The sequence below is a fragment of the Brachyhypopomus gauderio genome, chromosome 17 (genome assembly GCF_052324685.1).
Source record: "Brachyhypopomus gauderio isolate BG-103 chromosome 17, BGAUD_0.2, whole genome shotgun sequence".
NCBI classification, from domain to species: Eukaryota; Metazoa; Chordata; class Actinopteri; order Gymnotiformes; family Hypopomidae; genus Brachyhypopomus; species Brachyhypopomus gauderio.
This window is the reverse complement of record NC_135227.1, coordinates 6,334,510-6,352,087: the sequence shown is the minus strand read 5'-3', so window position 1 is coordinate 6,352,087 and position 17,578 is coordinate 6,334,510. Positions and strand designations below refer to the sequence as shown.

Genomic DNA, 17,578 nt, shown 5'->3' with positions numbered 1-17,578 from the left:
TAAATGATTAGGAAATTCCTCCCTAGTTATAATCATTTGTAATCTTTTCATAATTTAAAAGTCCAAGAATTGTATTTCTGCATATTTCCAGCATGTTGCTTAATCAGGGTTGCAACATCACATGTGTTTTACTTGCATTGCTTTGTCAAGGCCAAAAATAAGATTATGTGAACATGTCTCAATGCTTCATCCTGTGGGAGGTGTAGGCCTCATTTTTGGAGGACTTTCACGTGCAGTGTGATGACCTAGTTTAAAATGAAAGCATTTTATTTTAGTCGTGTTATAGTTTGTATATAATACATGAATTGGATGAGGAATCTAGCAGTTTCTAATAGTATATTTAATGTCTTAGGCAACATATCAAACCTAGATATTAAGTGCTATGTTTTTGAATATATGGTCAAGAAAAAGATTTATAGATTTTATACTTATATATCAAACCAGGTTATGACCATTGATATATTTTAGATCAGGGAAAACGTCTAGATGAGCAAAATTTCACTAAATGCACAAAACCTTTCAAGGTCTATATACATTTATCTTAAGAAATATTTACAATAGCATGTAAACATTAACTTGATAAATAATACACATACACAAAAACCATTAATCTTATTGCCAGATATATTTATTACTGGACATACATATATATAATATATTCAGTGTTATAAATAATTTATTTTACAAAAAAACAAAAAACAAAAAGCACATACAATAACACATTAGGAGGGTTTCAGTGATACCTTTAACGGACAACTTTGAAGTCTTTGAAATCCGTTTTTTCAATTGATCTCTCATTCTTGAACTCTGCTTTTATGACTCGGGACTGCGGACTCCCCGTGGTTCTGAGCCACTGCTGCATCTGTGCGACGTTGGACGCGGGCCCTTGGAGCTGCCCCTGCACGGTTCCGGCTCCAGTGTTCTGCACCCAGCCCACCAAGCCGAGCTTCTTCCCCTCTGACTGTAAACAGATAAGGCGAGCACATTAAAGAGGTCGTGTTTTCTAGAGACGCCAAATAACGCATCGTCGGTCCACCACGAGGAACTCCCTGGTCTCACCTGTGTGTGTTTCCTAAAGAACACACCCTGGACCTTCCCGAACACCTCGTAGTCTACTGACAGGAGTTGCTCCGTCGACATGGTTCAGGGTCTGGGTGGAGGGGGACGGTTACAGCTAGTTCAGCGCCTCCTCGCCTCACAGGGCCTCATAAGCCTGGCTACTTCACTAGCTGCAGCAGCACGGCTAGCTGGGTGGCTACAACACGCTCCTGGAGGGTTGAGCTGCAGGCCGCGCCGATTCCAAGCGGCTGAAATGCGGTTAACAGCCACTATTTGGAATAACTAACGCTGCTACATTCGCAACCAGCTAATTCAGGAACTCGCTGGCTAGCGCTGGTTGCTTAGCTACAGTGAGAGTGTGTGTGTGTGTGTGAGAGAGAGAGAGAGAGAGAGAGAGAGAGAGAGACCCTATAAGTCCGTTTTGGGGGGTAGACAACCTCAGGATTCTCACGCAGCCCCGACATTATCTCACGTTCGATGACGTCCTGCCACATCCGGGTCACACGTACGTGGTTGTCACAAGCCAATCAAAGGCAAGAGATTCACGTTGGTTTTCTTGTTTCTAAGCAACTCGTGTCAACAAATAAGTGCAAAGTAGCTGGTAAGCAAGAAATGTACTCGCTTGTTTATCCTCGATAGAAGTGGATATGATGTGATGGCGATATGAGAGAAGAGCAGCTATCTAAAAAACGCTATTAGCTGGTAAGTTGTAAGATAGCCAGTTTATTATCAGCAATGAGTGCAAAGTGCCATATATACAAGTAAATCTATCTAGCTAACAACGTTAGATTAACTGGTCAGCAATTAGTTAACAATTAGATTGTTATATTTTAACTAAAGTTTATTCTTATGTTATTTGTTATATTCACTATATAGTCACTATGTCGTTTTTGCAAATTATTTCACCTGACTCCATGATTTTTTGTTGTTGATTGGACAAACTGCCATCTTCGAGGAAAGAGGGTTTAGATACACAACACCTTCCACCAAGTTACGGTTCAAAAACTCATTCAAACATGCCAGAAGACTGTAAGAGAAAGACTGTTAAAGACTGGCCTCAAGACACTGGGAAAGAATGGCAAAACCCAAGTCCTGTGCAGCGGAAGTACAGCCCTGCCACATCCAGGCAGAAGATGCATTCAAAGGAGAAGGAAGATGGCATTTTGATGGATAAATCTGGGATGGACAGTGTTTTCCCTCTAAAGCCTGTTTGCCACAAGAGACCATTTATCCTGAAAAACTGCCAGGCAGGCAGCAATTATATTACACAAACAGACCAAAGGAGACTTTATAACCATCCCCCCTGTTCATCCCAAAGTAAACAGACCAAGAACAAGAGACAGGAGGAAAATGATCTGAGTAAATTTGAGCCTACTGATATAGAATTGCATCAGCCATTACAGAAAAGAGGTGAAACCAATGGCAAGCCAACCACTGGGTATGAGACACTACATGAAAATCAGAGCAGACTTTCTGAAAATCAGATTGACAGTATGACAAAGGAAATCCGCAAAAAGGAAATTATGCTACAAGAAAAGCTGTTAAAGACAGAGCAAGAGTTGAGGAAGGTTCAATTGAAGAGTGCACTTGTGGACAAGGTCAAAAGAGAGGAGAGCAGTAAGAGTGTGAAAAGGGAAGAAAACAGATTATACTGTAACGACAAAGGAAACTGGGATTGGGAAATTGGCAGAGAAAGGACCTTAGGAGGCAGAAGAGATGGACAGAAGGAGAGAGTCAGAGAAAGAGACTGGGGGACGGGCAATAAAGACATTATGGAACAATTGGAGAAGTGTGAGAGGGAGACAATAATGAATCAAAGAGAGAGAAGGAGAGATGGAAAGAGAGAGGTGAGCCTACAGTGGGAGAACAAAACCACAGACTGTTATATTCAAGACAAACTTTGGGGAAAGGAAATAAACCAGAAATGGGAAGTAGGAAGGAAAAACAAGACAAGGAGAGAAACAGAAGTGGAATGGGACTGGAATGAGATAAAAGAATTGGAAAGAACAGATTGGCAAGGGAAGGGAGGAGTGAATAGTGGAGAAAAGAGGAGGGCTGAAAGACCAAAGGTTAAGAGAGACATAGAGGAGGAAGAGGATGAAGAGCAGTGGGACATAATTGACAGGCTTAAGCTAAACTCGCATGCAAAAGGGAAAGCTTTCTCCAAACAAATAAATGGGCTTGAATCACATCAGTGGCCCAGCCAAGAGAGGCTTTATGAACACAATCAAAGGACTGCAGAGGAGATGACAACAAAAACCATCAGAAAGGCTTTACCTGCAGAGCCATCCACTGAAGTTGCTCTGGGCTCTCCTTATTTCAACCAAAAGGGTAACAGGCTCCAGCAAGTGGAACTCAGTCCAGAAAACAGTTCCAATGCTAATACACATCTCATACCCTGTAACATATGCCACAGACAGTTTACAGAAGATCGTCTTGACAAGCACAGCATGGTTTGTGAGAAATTACAGCATTCCAAACGTAAAGTCTTTGACTCCTCAAAGTACAGGGCCAAAGGTACTGAATTGGAAAAATTCATGAAGACAAATAACCGGTGTGAGGCACCAGAGGTAACTTTATATTGTTTCAATAGAAAAGACTGTTGCATACAACCATTGAGTTACTTGTTTTTTGCAACATTAATATATTGGTATAGTTTCTTGATAAGCCTTGCATTTCATTTCTTTACATTGTAATTACAGTTTAAAGTCTATAAAATTTGTCAAGTTAACTTTACAATTTTTGCATATAATCACCCAAGACCATTTTGTTTTCACATCCTCAGCTCAAGAAGAACAACTGGCGTCAAAAACACGAGGCCTTCATCTGTAGTCTTCGCCAGACTCGTGATCCTGTAACAAGAGACTTTCAGCCTCAGTTAAGTGCAGATCCCAACCCAGATTATATAAGCTGCCCCCACTGTGGCAGGCGCTTTGCTCCTGGTCCAGCAGAAAGACACATTCCGAAGTGTCAGAACATTAAGAGTAAACCCCCCCCACCTCCCAGGCATCGCCGTTAATCCTGATGTCATAGATGAAATAATGACTTCCTGCAACGCCTTTTTATCTTTTAGGATAATATTATTTGAATGAATGAAACATGTCAGTGGCAGAAAAAATAGAAAATATGCTAAATAAAGTTGGTGTATACATCAAGAAAGACAAGAAAAGGTTTGCTTGCTCATTTGTAAATCTATGACTGCTTATTTGATGGAATTAGTTAATAAACATGTAATTTGCAGGTAATATTTGTCAAAATGTGAGCCATGCACATAAAATATCTTACTCCATACCTGTGTATCAACTGCATACTGAACACTTACATGACATCACCATGTACAATTCAACAGGTTTACTATTACAACACAAGTACAGTACTTTGCAAATGTTTTAGGCAGGTGTGGGAAAATGCTGCAAAGTAAGTGCTTTCAAAAATAGAAGTGGTAATAGATTGTTTTATCTAAGAAATTGCAAAGTAAATGGATAAAAAAGAAAGCTCAAAATCAATAATTGGTGTGACCACCCTTTGCTTTCAAAACAGCATCAATTCTTCTAGGTGCAGTTTTGAAGTAACTTGGCAGGTAGGATGTTACCAACACCTTGGAGAACTAACCACAGATCTGTGGATGTAGGCTTGCTCAAATCCTTTTTTCATTTAACATGGAGGCCATATCACTTCCAGTACTCTATTATGTTGAAGATAGTTCTTCATGACATGTTCGGGGTTGTTGTTCTGCTACAGGATAAATGTGGAGCCAATCAGACTCCTCCCTGATGGCACTGCATGATGGATATGTATCTGTCTGTTTTTCTCAGCACTGAGGACACCACTAATCCTGACCAAATCCCAAACTCCATTTGCTGAAACAGCAAACTTGCAAGGAACCTTGACCATGCTTCACTGTTGCCTACAGACACTAATTATTGTCACTGCTCTCCAGCCCTTTAGCAAACAAACTGCCTTCTATTACAACAAAATATTTCAATTTTTGACTCACCTGCTGCCTTTTTTCTGCACCTTTTTTCCTCAAAGGTTACAGCCTTTTGGCAACAATTCTTCCATGTAGGCCACTTCTGGACAGACATGCTCGAACAATATGTGGGTGTACCTTGGACCCAACAATTTATGTCAGTTTTGAGCCGATGGTATTGAAGCAAGCGTCTTTTTCATCTGTTGCATCGGTTGAACACTGTGACTACTGTCCTCAACATTGCCTGTTTTTTTGTGCTTCTATGAAAGCGCTTATACAGCACATCTGGAAACCCCAGATGTCTTGTTGCTGTGCTCTTACCATGGTGTTGCCTATGACATGAAACTTGTCTTCCACAACCTCCTTTGTAGCAGATTTTGGCTGTTTCTTAGTTTTAAGCCTCCTACACAGCTGTTTCTGTTTCAGTTAATAAAATTGTATATTTTGCATATGAAAATGGTATAACTGGTTACTCATACTGTGGTGGACTGGCGACCTGGCCATGGTGTACCCTGCCTTTGCCCGATGATGCTGGGATTGGCTCCAGACCCCTCGTGACCCAGACTGGAGGGATTAAGCGGTACAGATAATGGATGGATGATTACTCACACACATAATCTAAACTATAATCCTGCAAAATTCATGACAAGTGTACCTAGAACACCTGTGTGTACCTTATGCAAGTGTACCTAGAACTGATGCTTTTTGAAGGCAAAAGGTAGTCACACCAAATATTGATTTAAGGAATTGACAAAAACAAACTGTCTACACTTCTGTTTTTGAAAGCTTTCTTACTTTGCATTTTTTGCACGCGAACTATTCTACGTGTATATACAACTAAGGACACCTTTAACTATGGTGTGCTTTTATTTATATAACGCATGCAATGCTCTTGAAGTGTAAGCAGGTATACATAGAATTCACATCGATACATCCATTCAATTGCAGTGCAAACGTAGCAATTTAGAAAACCAATGAAACAGTCTGACAAATACTGAAAATAATTTAAAAAGTAGATGAAAATGCAAAAGGTTTCCAAGTCTACATAGCTTAATTTGGCATGTAAAAAGGAACTTAATCACATTATTAGCATTTTTTGTTTTACAGGCTTGTGTAAGCATTTATTTTGCACTGAACAGGTGTGACATCTACTGTCCATAATTAAGAAAGGGAGTTTACAAATATAGCTTTAAAGTAAATCCTGTTTGGTATGAGTGAATAGAAAAAAAACTTATATAAAGAAAATAAAAATGAAGTAAACAATTTACATGCCAAAACACAAAAATGCATTTAGTTTCACTTACTGTACTTTTAAAATGTAAATCTTTGGGTCAAAGAAAGAAGGGTCAAACTCTATAAAAAATGTGTAAAGCCCTTTTTTAAAATGAAGAGCACTGTACTTTTGTACCATTCAGTACACTGTGGGTTTGCATCATAATCAATAATTATGATACCCGATAACCATTCAGTAAAAAATAATTAGAACATAAAATGAAAATGAAAAAAAAAATCCCAGGCTAGGTTATAAACTAAAAATCAGTAGTACATTATTTATCATCATAGATTATGGATGATATGCAAAACCATTTTATATACATTTGCAGTTTTTGGTGAGTTCCCCATTTGATGCATTTCTCACTGACTTTTCAAAATGAAGGGTTACAACGTTTATATTTATATATGAGGCAACGTGCATAGAAGGTATGTACTTATTACAACCCATTGTTTGGTGTATCTTTTTAAGTGGACGTGTTCAAAGACCACATGATCCACAATTGAAAGAAATGAATCTTTTTTCCCTCCAATTGTGAGCAAAAGAAGCTTGGGTTTTTTTTTTTTGGTACAGAAACAAATACTGAGGATAATGTTGGCAGTGTTACAACATGTGAAACAGCTTAAAGTCTGTTAGGAGTGTTTTGGCCAGTAGTTTATACTGGACTTTAAATTACCGCAACACAAATAAACATGGTAAAATATGTAATGCAGCCATGACTGCAGCCATTTCGAGCATTCCTGAACAATAACTACTATTGTTGTAATTCAAGAACAAATTGTATACATTGTTGTATGGCACACATACAAACACTAACAACAGAAGGAATGTAATGGCATTGCCATCTAATACGACCTTGTATTGTCAACATTAGCGAGTATAATCTAGTTTTCCTTGAGGCAGAAAAAAGTATTTTGTAGTAAACAAGACCAACAGTCTCTCCTTCATCCTGTGATGTTGGAAGAGCCAACGTCTAACGTTTCAGCAACATACTCACCCCTAACAATCTCTTGACCAGCGCTGGGTTACTCAATATAACCACTGTAATTCAGTTTTTAAATGTATGTGCACAGACTCTCCCTGATTACTGTTCATCGGGCAGACGTTTTTGGTGGTTGTTACTCTTGTTTCCAAAATGATCAACTCCTGTTCTGAGTTCATGAATGGCTTTCCACAGCCTCTCATTCTCTTTGAGCTGATCATTGTACTGAAAATAAAAGAAATACAAATTCTCAATAAGTTGTTCGATAACTTAAGCCAAACACTCAAGCAGACAAATAATGGGCTTGATAGACAGACACCGTATAGACATAGTATTTATTAGTACAATGTCACTGTCTATACACATGCTACCTTAACCAGCTAACTTTGAATGGTGACTACACACAGACAATGTGGCATGTCTAACTGAAAAACCTTTCTCCACGACAACCCTTCAACAAAAATCAAATACACAAATGGAAGAAATCTACCTCCGAATATCTCCATCTTTTCTGTGGGCAAGAACGATGACTGCTGTATTTAACCATTACCTAGCTTACATTATTGATAAGGCATTGTTATAATTCTACACTGTAGGACTTCATCTGAGCAACTAATTGAATTACACCATTTAATGTGATTTTTCACAGTAAACTGTAGACACACACAACAAAAAAGAACTTGGCTCATCATATTCACATGCAATTAGGAGAAAACCACGATTCACCCCACTGTCATGTTTCGTGCAAGAGGTGTCTTCAGTGGTCATCGTAGTTTTTTTATTTTTATTTTTTTTTTTTGCAATCATCTGTATGACTGTAGGGTAATGGAGGCAAAAGCTCTTTTAATTTTAAGTATTTGTTTTATGTTTTTTTCCTTTAAGATCCTTTAAAATCTTCTTTAGAGAATTACATAAAACAGCATGTTAACAGCAATTTTCAAGAAATCATCGGTGTAAAGTTTAAAATACCACCCACACCCCCAATGACTACACCCAAGCTATTGGTTTAATAAAGATATCGCGATGTTTTGTGCAGTGTACTATTTATTATTGTGACATAAATCAGGTCACATTTTAAGAAATTACAGAATTTTAAATTCATACAGAAATTCTAGTTAGTTACTACTTACTTGCTTCTGTAACAGTTGGATTGTCGTATCTTGCCTTTTCACCAATTCCCAGAGCTGAGAAAAAAGTAAAGACAAGTAAAACTTAATGGTGAACTGTTCCAGTTATATTAAACACTAATGAAATTATTTGGGCACAACATGCATCCTTTTCTTGGATTTTGGCAGTTAAAAAAATATACTTTTTAAGAAAAGCAATTTTATTTATTTATGTATTGTCTATGTCAGTGCCGTGTACCTGGGCAAGCTCATTACTGTTGTGGCATTGTGAGTGCTCAGGGTCCTGCTCCAAGAGACTACTCTTCTTACAAGCTTCAGACTCCAATCCGTTGACCCTCTCACAGTCGACACATGCTGTTAACTTACAAGAAATGCAGTATATACTTGTTGGAAACATATGAACAAACATTAAACAGAAGATATTCATCTACCCGAGCCCGTTCAGGCATCCTTGGGTACTCAAAGTTTTATTTAATACACGATGCTGGAACTGAGCAGGACAAACGGCTAAATCTAAGCTTCCCAGGATTCAGCAGAAGTTCCTGTATTCCTTACCATGAGACCATTTTCATTGGCGGCGGCTGCAGCTGCCTTCAGCTCCTGGAGCTCTTCGTACGGGAGTGTGGCACTGTCTGGGAAGGAGGCAGCCAGAGGGCTAGACATAGAATCTCTGGAGCCCTCAGGCATGGGGATGAATTCTGCATCCAGCAGCTCCTGAGGAGGGATGGGAGAAGGTGAAACCATGATTGGCCTATGGGCATCCTGCCTGTTTTGTGGGGAAATGTTTTATCGTGCAAGTGGCACACCTTACGAAGCCAGGACGGGCAAGAGCTCTCACTGGTTTTGCTCTCCATCATGAACAAGGGAGTCTCTGGACAACCTTCCTCCATGTCGGCCTCAACGGTGCCTCCCATAATACCATCTCGTAATTCTGAGTCTGTGCCAGGCTCAATGTCCAGTTCCACAGAGGAGCTGGAGGTATGACCTATGCCTTATGGAGAACACATGTTTGACAAACACAATATAAACCACATGCAGAACCAGCATATGAAATGAATTAACAATTTATAAATGGAATGTACACTGCTCAAAGAAATTAAGGGAATACTTAATCATCACAAATCAGTTAAATTTCAGGGGTATCTATATCTCCAGTTAGGAAGCATAAGTGATTGGGAATCAGCTTCACCACAGCAAGGGCTTACAGGCGGTGGGCACATTGACTCTCTCCTCATCCTCCCTGACTGATTCTTCTCTACAGTACTGTATTTTTGGGTTTTGCTAGTGTCCTTGTCACTGCTGCAAGCATGAAGCAGTAGATGCAGCCCATTCACGGACAGTCCAGGTCCTCCAGAAGGACACATCTATAAGTGCCGTCATAAGGTCTCCATCTCGAGAGCATGAAGGAGATACCAGGACATGGGCTATTACACATGGAGAGCTGGAAGGACTGGAGAAGGACGTGTGTGAAGAGGAACAGGAGGAACACTGCTAGAGCTCCATGTTTCAGGCTGGTGCAGTGGACCTTGGTGGCTAGACTCAGGAGACAGGTTCTGGATGACATGCCTCTGACTGGTCCTCACATCCCCCAGACCCCCAGATGCTTTTTAAAACTGTGGTTTTGAATCCATCCCTCAGTGGGTTGATGGTTTTGGTCTCCCCTCACCTTCGTTATGTAATTTTGTTCTCAATGAAGTACTTGAAGATTTTGAAAATGTATCTTTCGTTCATTGTGAGTGTGACAATATTTTTTTAAGCAGTGTAATAATAGTATCAAAGCAAATTTCTCTCACCACTTCCAATTGACAGTCCACTACTGTTTGAGCGAATAGTTTTGCAATCAAGCACCTTTTCTGTGAAAAACAGAAGCAAATCTGTTAAGCAGCGTACCTGCCAGCTGTAGCTCTATACCAACCACGTTACTAGAAAGCAAAAGTTCCAAATAAAGGGATGTAAGAGATGCTGCTGGGTGGATTACCCATGATGAGGATGGTGTGCCAGCCCCTACAGGACAGGTCAGGCACGTGGTGTAGAGAGCCAAATATGGGCCGAGGCAGAGCAGGACAAACCTCAGAGCCAAACCCCCGATCAGCAGGCATGCCCAATCGCCCGTTTCCTGCATTTCCCCATGCAAAGATTTGATTATCTGATGGGAAGACAGAAGCCATGTCAAAAACACATTAAAAGAATAAACAAACCGATAAACAAACAGATCTGCATGTCTCCAGCAGCACAGATATTCCCCAATTGCACTGACCCTCTGTGGCAGCAATGGTGAAGCCATCCCCGCAAGACACTTTGGACACAGCTTTCCCTCCAAAGGGGCCCAGAAGAAGCTGAACCCCCAGGTGTTTCTTAAAATCCTTCACACCCAGCTGGCCATACTTATTACAGCCGAAGGTCATCAAACGTCCCCTTTCTGTTTGTACACACAGCCAGGAAATTAAAAGAAAAACCACACAGAAAAAAAACAGAACAAATAGTAAAGATGAATCAATAAATGTGTAACAATAAATAATTTATAAATCAAATAAAGGCTTTATATTAACTTTCTTTTATTTATTCATGTTATAAGAGATACAAGTAAATAGAACAAATACTGTACCATCAATGGCTGCTGTATGGGTCTTCCCAGGAGCAATGACTTGAATCTTAAAGCGGGCGAGCTGTTTTACTAAAGTCAGGGTTGTGGTGTATGGGATCTCCTGATAACCCTAATCCACAGACATTTTTATTTGCAACATGTCACATTAGCATGGGAACAGACACTACATACATAGGGTTTGTAGTTTGTAGCATGTTCCATACCTCCCCTGGGTGATTTTTGATACCGCTGAAGCTCTGATTGAGACCTAGCTTGTTCTGTTCATTGTTTCCACAGGCCAAAACTCTCCCAGACTCTGTAAGGAAGAATGTTCCATCGCTGCCACAGTACACAGAATCAATGCTGGCGCCCTTGGGCACTTCCACCTAGAGAACCCAAATACGATGGACACAGATAATATAGATCACAAAAGACAGGCAAACTAAAACAACTCCAATCAGGACACTCCTATAACACAATTTTATTTTGAGAAATAAACTATATGAAATAAGAGAAATAAGCAATGAGTCATCACATTAGCTTCTGAATCTCTACAAATTACAAACATCATCTTGACAAGCAGTTAAGGTCAAGGTTGTCCAGTGAATCACTTATAACATGAAAAACATTATGCTCAAACGTTTACTACAGTTATTAGTAAAATGACAATATTAATGAATAAAGATAACACTAGTGATTAACAAACAGGCAAGCCCATAAAAGTGCGCTAATTGAAGGGTCAATCCAGTATTCTATACTTACTAGCATAGGAGAGGAGAAGTCATCCTCACAGTCTAAGCCAAGTCTACCTGCACAAAGGCACATTGCCTCCAGTCAATAAACTCATGTTCTCTTTAACACACTACTACAATCCCTGATCCCCGGCTTTGTGGTACTGTGAAGATCTGTGGGGCCCACCATGCTCTCCACAGCCCCAGGAATAGATGTCTCCTTTGTGAGTCAGCACTACAACGTGATTGTCTCCGCAGGACACCTGTTGCACTGGCCGCTCCTCAAAGAACTCCAGCAGAACGGGCTCTAGAACCTCCATGCCCTTCTCATTCTCCACACCAATACAGCCGTAATAGTCTGAGCCAAACATATACATTTGGTCTTCATCTGGGAGAAAACATTAAAAGTACACATTACACATACATACATATAAGCATCCCAGAATCTTTAATAGTTTAACAATGAAGCTGAACTGTGGTCATTTACAAGCATGTTTACTTTTGCCAGGTTTTACCGCCCCCAAACATGAAGCATACAATAACAGTCCAGTCCTTGGGGAGATGACTGACATGTCTTTTGTTTTTTTTTTTCCCCATCTCATCATCAAAAGCTGCAGAACACTTGATTATTGGGCCAAAATATCTGTGGAACTAGACAGAGTACATCTGTACCATGTGTATGGGGTCCCCAGGGACTTGACTGAGAATCTCTGCAGCAGACACTTTTAAAACCAAACTCAAGTCAATCAGCACTTACCAGTCACGCAAGCGGTGAAGTCCGCCCCGCAGGCCACCTGCCGGATGGCTTTCCCCTGCAGACGCTCCACCTTGCGAGGTTGTCTGTATGAGGCCTGATCACCGTGGCCCAGCTGACCCACCATCTTGGCACCGCCTTGAACACTCTGGAGTGGAAACACACATAAACAGCATGATTCAGTCAAATTCTCTTGCAGTGACAAAAAAAACACGTTTGTGTGATTACCGTTTGATTTTCAGACTGAGGGAAAATTTAAAGCACTTACAGCCCATGTGTAGAGCTCCTTCTCCACAGTAACCACAGCGAAATGGTTCTCCCCTGCATACACCTGCTGAGCGCTGGTACCACACTTAAACATATCTAGCTTCTGAGGGGTGAACTTCCCTCCTCCCCAAAAATACACCTCCCTTGAGCGAGTGGTGACTACAGCAACCGAACTCTCCGACACTGTACTCAACCTAAAGAGCAGCAAGGCACACAGGAAAAACCAGCCAGTATTAACCAGTTAAAGATGTAAGATGAAATTTGTTAAAGGCACGTGACACTAGCAACGGTGTTGCTGATCAAAGGTAAATCTGTCCCCATACTTTGGTTTCTTGATGGATGAATTCAGTGCAGCCACACGTTCTTCCAAATCCCTGCAAAGCATGAAAGTTTTTTCAGCTACTGCAAGCATTGTGATTTTACATTACTGTTGCAAGTACATCAGATTAGCCCACACAATCGTTTAAAAAATACATAATTTATGGAGAAACACAAACATAATTAATTTCTTATCTAACCAACTATTATGTTCACTTTTTAAGACTGTACATCATTGGCAACCCCTCCCTTTTAATACTGACTGTCTAACACAAGAGATGATTGGCTGATCGAGAATCTGGTCAGCAGTAGGCCTCTTCTCTGGATCCTGTAACAGAAGCACACATGTTCTAAAGCTGATATATCGACTGGGTTATTTGCTTATTTAGGACGATGCATTAAGATAATAATACAAAATAATCAAATATTAGAAATGAGGTGAATAAAAGACCTGCTTAGATGTGTGCGTGTACTCACTTGATATAAGCATGAATAGACAATTTTGATGAGCTCAGGTGAATAAACATCTGAGTTCACCTCCATGGTCCAGTTGCCCTGGACAATCTTCACACACAAGTTCAGAGGATTCTGGAGAGTTCAAATGTACAATGAGGGATGCCTCTTTTATTATTAACAATATCAAAAAGTCTTGAACTAATAACCTGTTGGCTAAACGTTTAAAGGAAGAAAGAACAATGCCTTAACTATACAGTAATGAGAATTAAAATCTAGGAAGCAACTTTCTGAGAACAGGAATTTTTCATAAAGAAAATGTTTCTGAGAACGTCCTACTGCAGAAAAAGCGCTTAAACTGACCAGAAAGAAGAAGAGGACAATGTATTAATCTTTATAGAGATTTTTGCATTGTAAACATAAGAAGATCTCAGATGAATACCGTTGCATCAAACGTTCTGGTGAGGGTCAGCAGCTCAAACAACACACAACCCATGGCCCAGATGTCTGATTTAAAGTTGTACTTCTCCCCTTGACAAAGCTCAGGGGACATGTAGTATGGGGTACCTACACACTGCAATGCAACAAAACAAAAAAGAATTATATATACATGCATACATACATACATACATACCAGGAAACCAGACTAAGCTAACTACCAAACTACACCATGTGTACCAAGAAACTAATATTAAATAGTTCAAAAAAGGTTAAAGGAGTAACCAGACAAAAAAGAAAGAAAACTAACAAAACTACACAATTTGCCACTTATCCCCAATGTATTCAGTCAACGCCTGTTTCATTCATAGCTAAGAATGTAAAGAAAGATTATGCCCACCAAGTTTAGGGCCATCTTGTACACTCCATGCTACAATCATCGCATCTTGACTATATTACAGCCATGTGGTACATTTGATTTTTCACTGAAACATTTCTTTAATCAGTTGTAAATCGACTCTGTGATTTCAGGCAACTAGAAGTGCCAGCAGCTACTCTGTGCCAACACTGTATCATGCACTCTGAGTGCACTGAAATTTCAATTTAGAACTAATCCAGCCGCATGACTCATGTTTGAAACCATAAAAAATTTACACGGCCACTGATAGAAACCCTAACAATGACTAAATGTAATACAGTTTTAAAAAGCAGTACAAGCAATGTTTTCTTCATTGATCAAAAATAAACATATTGACAAAAATAATTTAACAATTAGAAAGAACAGATCTAATAATAATTACAATAATAATTAGTATAATTTTATAGGTTGGGTGAAAACTATGTCACATTGTGAGGATAAGCCGTGCATGCTTTAGATTGATTTGAGTGCTAATGTTCCATTCTCATGAAAAAGGGGGAAAAAAAGCTTATTAGGCTAACACTTAGGTATAGACATCCTAGTCTATATCATATCTAGGCAACCTGTTTCAAACAGAACATAATTTTCATAAAGCATTTCACTGTGAAATACACAGCAGCAGAATTCACCTACCGTTTCAGCCATCGAATACTCAGAGCCCAGTTTCTTGGCCAAACCATAGTCTCCTAACTTTATCAAGTTTGTTTTAGTAAGGAAGATATTCAATGTTTTGATGTCCCTTTAGAGCAAGAATAAACAAGAGATTTAAGTATCAGGTTTTGTTTTTAAATTAGTTTGACTTATGATGAAAGGGTATGTTAACATGCCTTATTATGGAGTATTAACAAATTTCAGAAATGTGTCTTCTTACCTGTGGAGGACACCAGCTTTATGAATGTGAGCCACAGCTGAAGCAATCTGGTACAAATACCATATAACAACCTGGTGGAGGGTATTGAGAGATGAGAGTATTGTACATTTTCCTGCATATATAACATAAGTTATAGAGAATTAAACACTGCAATTTAAGTAAACTGTTTTGCCAAAAGTTTTTAAAAAGTACCTCCTGTGTGAAGAGCTGTCCTTTCTGTTGGTTAATTTTGTCATAAAGATTTCCACCTAGAAAATAAATAAATAGATATTCTTGCATGATGTCTTTATTGTTGTATTTTAACTAAGCATCAACATGCAAATATATATAAGATTTCTAACCATTGCAGTATTCCAGCTCAATCAGCAGGGTGTTCTTGTCCATAAAATGATTGAAATAAGCTATGATGTTGTTATGCTGGAGAATGGACAGTATGCTGATTTCATTCATGACATCTCTGCGCTTTTTATCCGACAGACAGTTCAAATCGATCTCCTTCCACACCACCAAAGAATTATCCTGAAAACGACAGAAACCCTCAGAACGCACCTGGCTTGACTTATAGCAAAACTTTGGCATCTCAGACTCAAGTGTGAAAGCAGGAGAGGGGCGTGGCCTCCGCGTAGATTAGCCACGGTGTGAAATAACGTATTCAACATTCATACCACTCCACCGAAACATGTAATATTACACAAAATATCACCCCATTCCACACTAAACCCGAATGAAACGGACGTGTCTGTGTGTACTGAACAAACCAGGACGGAGGCGTGTTACGGCAGGTCCACACACAGCCTACCTCGGTGCGCCTGTACAAGGTGGCTTCCCCAAAAGCTCCTTTACCCAAGACCCGAATGGGGATGTAATGTAGCTTCTCCTCTTCTCCTCCGTACGACACCCCCGATGATGGGACACCCACAGACTCGCACCCCGAGTCCGACAGCGAGGCGTAGTGCCTCTCATAATCCTCCAATGACATTTTCTGTTGTCTAGTTATCAGTAACGAGGAGCAATGATAAAATTAGCTAGCAATCTGTCCTTACTGAAGATAACAGTATGATTGCATACTATCTAGCTAAAAGGTAAAAACGCAATCTAACACAACAATCCACTTGTCAACGCGCCAGCTAGGGATCAGTAATAGATTCTTGCTAGTTAACTAACTAGCTAGCTAGGCTATGCATCAGACGGTTAAAGGGTTCATTCTGTTCTCGCCACAAAAAATATACGTATATACACGCGTTTGTCATTAAATGAAGTTAAACTACATATAAGCACTAAAGTATAAAAGTTGTTTGCCTGTTCTGCTTCATAAGAACTTAGCCGTCTAGCTGCCATACACACAACTCCATGACTCGCTCGTCCTCACGTCAACGGCCAAAAGTTTGCGTTGCTAAGCTAACCAGCTCGCGCACGTTAGCGAACTTGACTACGCTGCCTGGCTAACTTACTCGGCTAACGCTAGCTAGCTGCTCGAGTGCGCTCTTACTCCCCCATTAGAACCGGTGTGCGACGTTAATATTACTGTGTAAAAATCACTTATGGCAAGCGATATGTGTTCATCACTACTAAAATAACCGCTGTTATTTTGTCCTGTTTCCGAGTAAAACTAATAGCGAGAGGATATCTCCCTACACGGAGCAGCCGACGTTGGGAGTCGGTTCGTGTCGTGACTCTTAATCGACTCGTATATGAACGTATTGACCGAACCGACTCTGACTGAACACACGAACTCCGTGTTATATTCGCCACTGTAATGTGTACGCCTCGTCTGATTTTTGCCCGGACTACAAATTCTTAATACATGTGTTTACTCTTCGTATACGAATCCTACCGTACTCCGTTGTTTTGCATGCAATATTATCATTTTATTTGCCTTCAAAGAAAAGTACGCCTAAAAGAACCGAATCGCTGAATTCAGAAATGAATTCTTCAAAATAGTACTTAAATAATGGGCGTTTTAACACGTAGTTAAAAATGCAAAATTTGCTAATTCATGGATATTCAAGTCACCCGTTGTTCATTTGATAGATATCCACGTCTAACGAAGCGGCAATAAAAATAGATTGAAATGTAATGATGACCCTTATTTTGTACTTTAGTACTTACTGTAACCAACTATAGTCCTTACATGACCGAGCGAAACCGCTAGGGCGGAGAGACGGACTGAAATGCAATGTAGGCGGGGAGTTGGTCCACATCAGAGGCCAAAAGAGGTATAGCAATTCATTAAAGGCAATTCACAAGTAGCCCAAAAAACTTGCTATGGGGCAATGTTGCTGCTATATTACGTTTATGTTCAGCCATAAACTTGTGCTTGTTAAGCTTTGCCG

At 39.9% G+C, this 17,578-nt stretch overlaps 3 protein-coding genes across 5 annotated transcripts; 1 reads left to right on the top strand and 2 right to left on the bottom strand.

Moving 5' to 3' along the window:
* Positions 1-606: 606 nt before the first annotated feature.
* On the bottom strand, positions 607-1,200 carry acyp1 (acylphosphatase 1, erythrocyte (common) type). Its single transcript, XM_076977764.1, has 2 exons — positions 1,060-1,200; positions 607-961 (listed from the first exon to the last, which is right to left on the bottom strand). The coding sequence occupies exons 1-2, from the start codon at positions 1,138-1,140 to the stop codon at positions 746-748; spliced, it is 297 nt and encodes a 98-aa protein (XP_076833879.1). The 5' UTR covers positions 1,141-1,200; the 3' UTR covers positions 607-745.
* A 421-nt stretch (positions 1,201-1,621) lies between these two features.
* On the top strand, positions 1,622-7,195 carry zc2hc1c (zinc finger, C2HC-type containing 1C). Of its 2 annotated transcripts, none has more exons than XM_076977762.1 (3): positions 1,622-1,761; positions 2,020-3,629; positions 3,845-7,195. In XM_076977762.1, the coding sequence occupies exons 2-3, from the start codon at positions 2,076-2,078 to the stop codon at positions 4,076-4,078; spliced, it is 1,788 nt and encodes a 595-aa protein (XP_076833877.1). In that variant the 5' UTR covers positions 1,622-1,761; positions 2,020-2,075; the 3' UTR covers positions 4,079-7,195. The 2 variants fall into 2 exon arrangements, with proteins under 2 accessions (XP_076833877.1, XP_076833878.1); XM_076977763.1 differs by having other exon boundaries at positions 1,633-1,761; positions 2,015-3,629.
* On the bottom strand, positions 6,803-17,435 carry nek9 (NIMA related kinase 9). Of its 2 annotated transcripts, none has more exons than XM_076977761.1 (24): positions 17,355-17,435; positions 16,045-16,234; positions 15,587-15,764; positions 15,438-15,493; positions 15,246-15,316; positions 15,008-15,113; positions 13,961-14,092; positions 13,543-13,653; positions 13,329-13,393; positions 13,071-13,121; positions 12,749-12,941; positions 12,484-12,628; positions 11,914-12,114; positions 11,758-11,804; positions 11,220-11,381; positions 11,017-11,125; positions 10,669-10,830; positions 10,390-10,557; positions 10,205-10,264; positions 9,218-9,402; positions 8,967-9,125; positions 8,650-8,772; positions 8,415-8,468; positions 6,803-7,509 (listed from the first exon to the last, which is right to left on the bottom strand). In XM_076977761.1, exons 2-24 carry the CDS (start codon positions 16,222-16,224, stop codon positions 7,387-7,389), a joined length of 2,841 nt encoding a protein of 946 aa, XP_076833876.1. In that variant the 5' UTR covers positions 16,225-16,234; positions 17,355-17,435; the 3' UTR covers positions 6,803-7,386. The 2 variants fall into 2 exon arrangements, with proteins under 2 accessions (XP_076833876.1, XP_076833875.1); XM_076977760.1 differs by lacking the exon at positions 17,355-17,435 and adding an exon at positions 16,545-17,317.
* Positions 17,436-17,578: the final 143 nt, after the last annotated feature.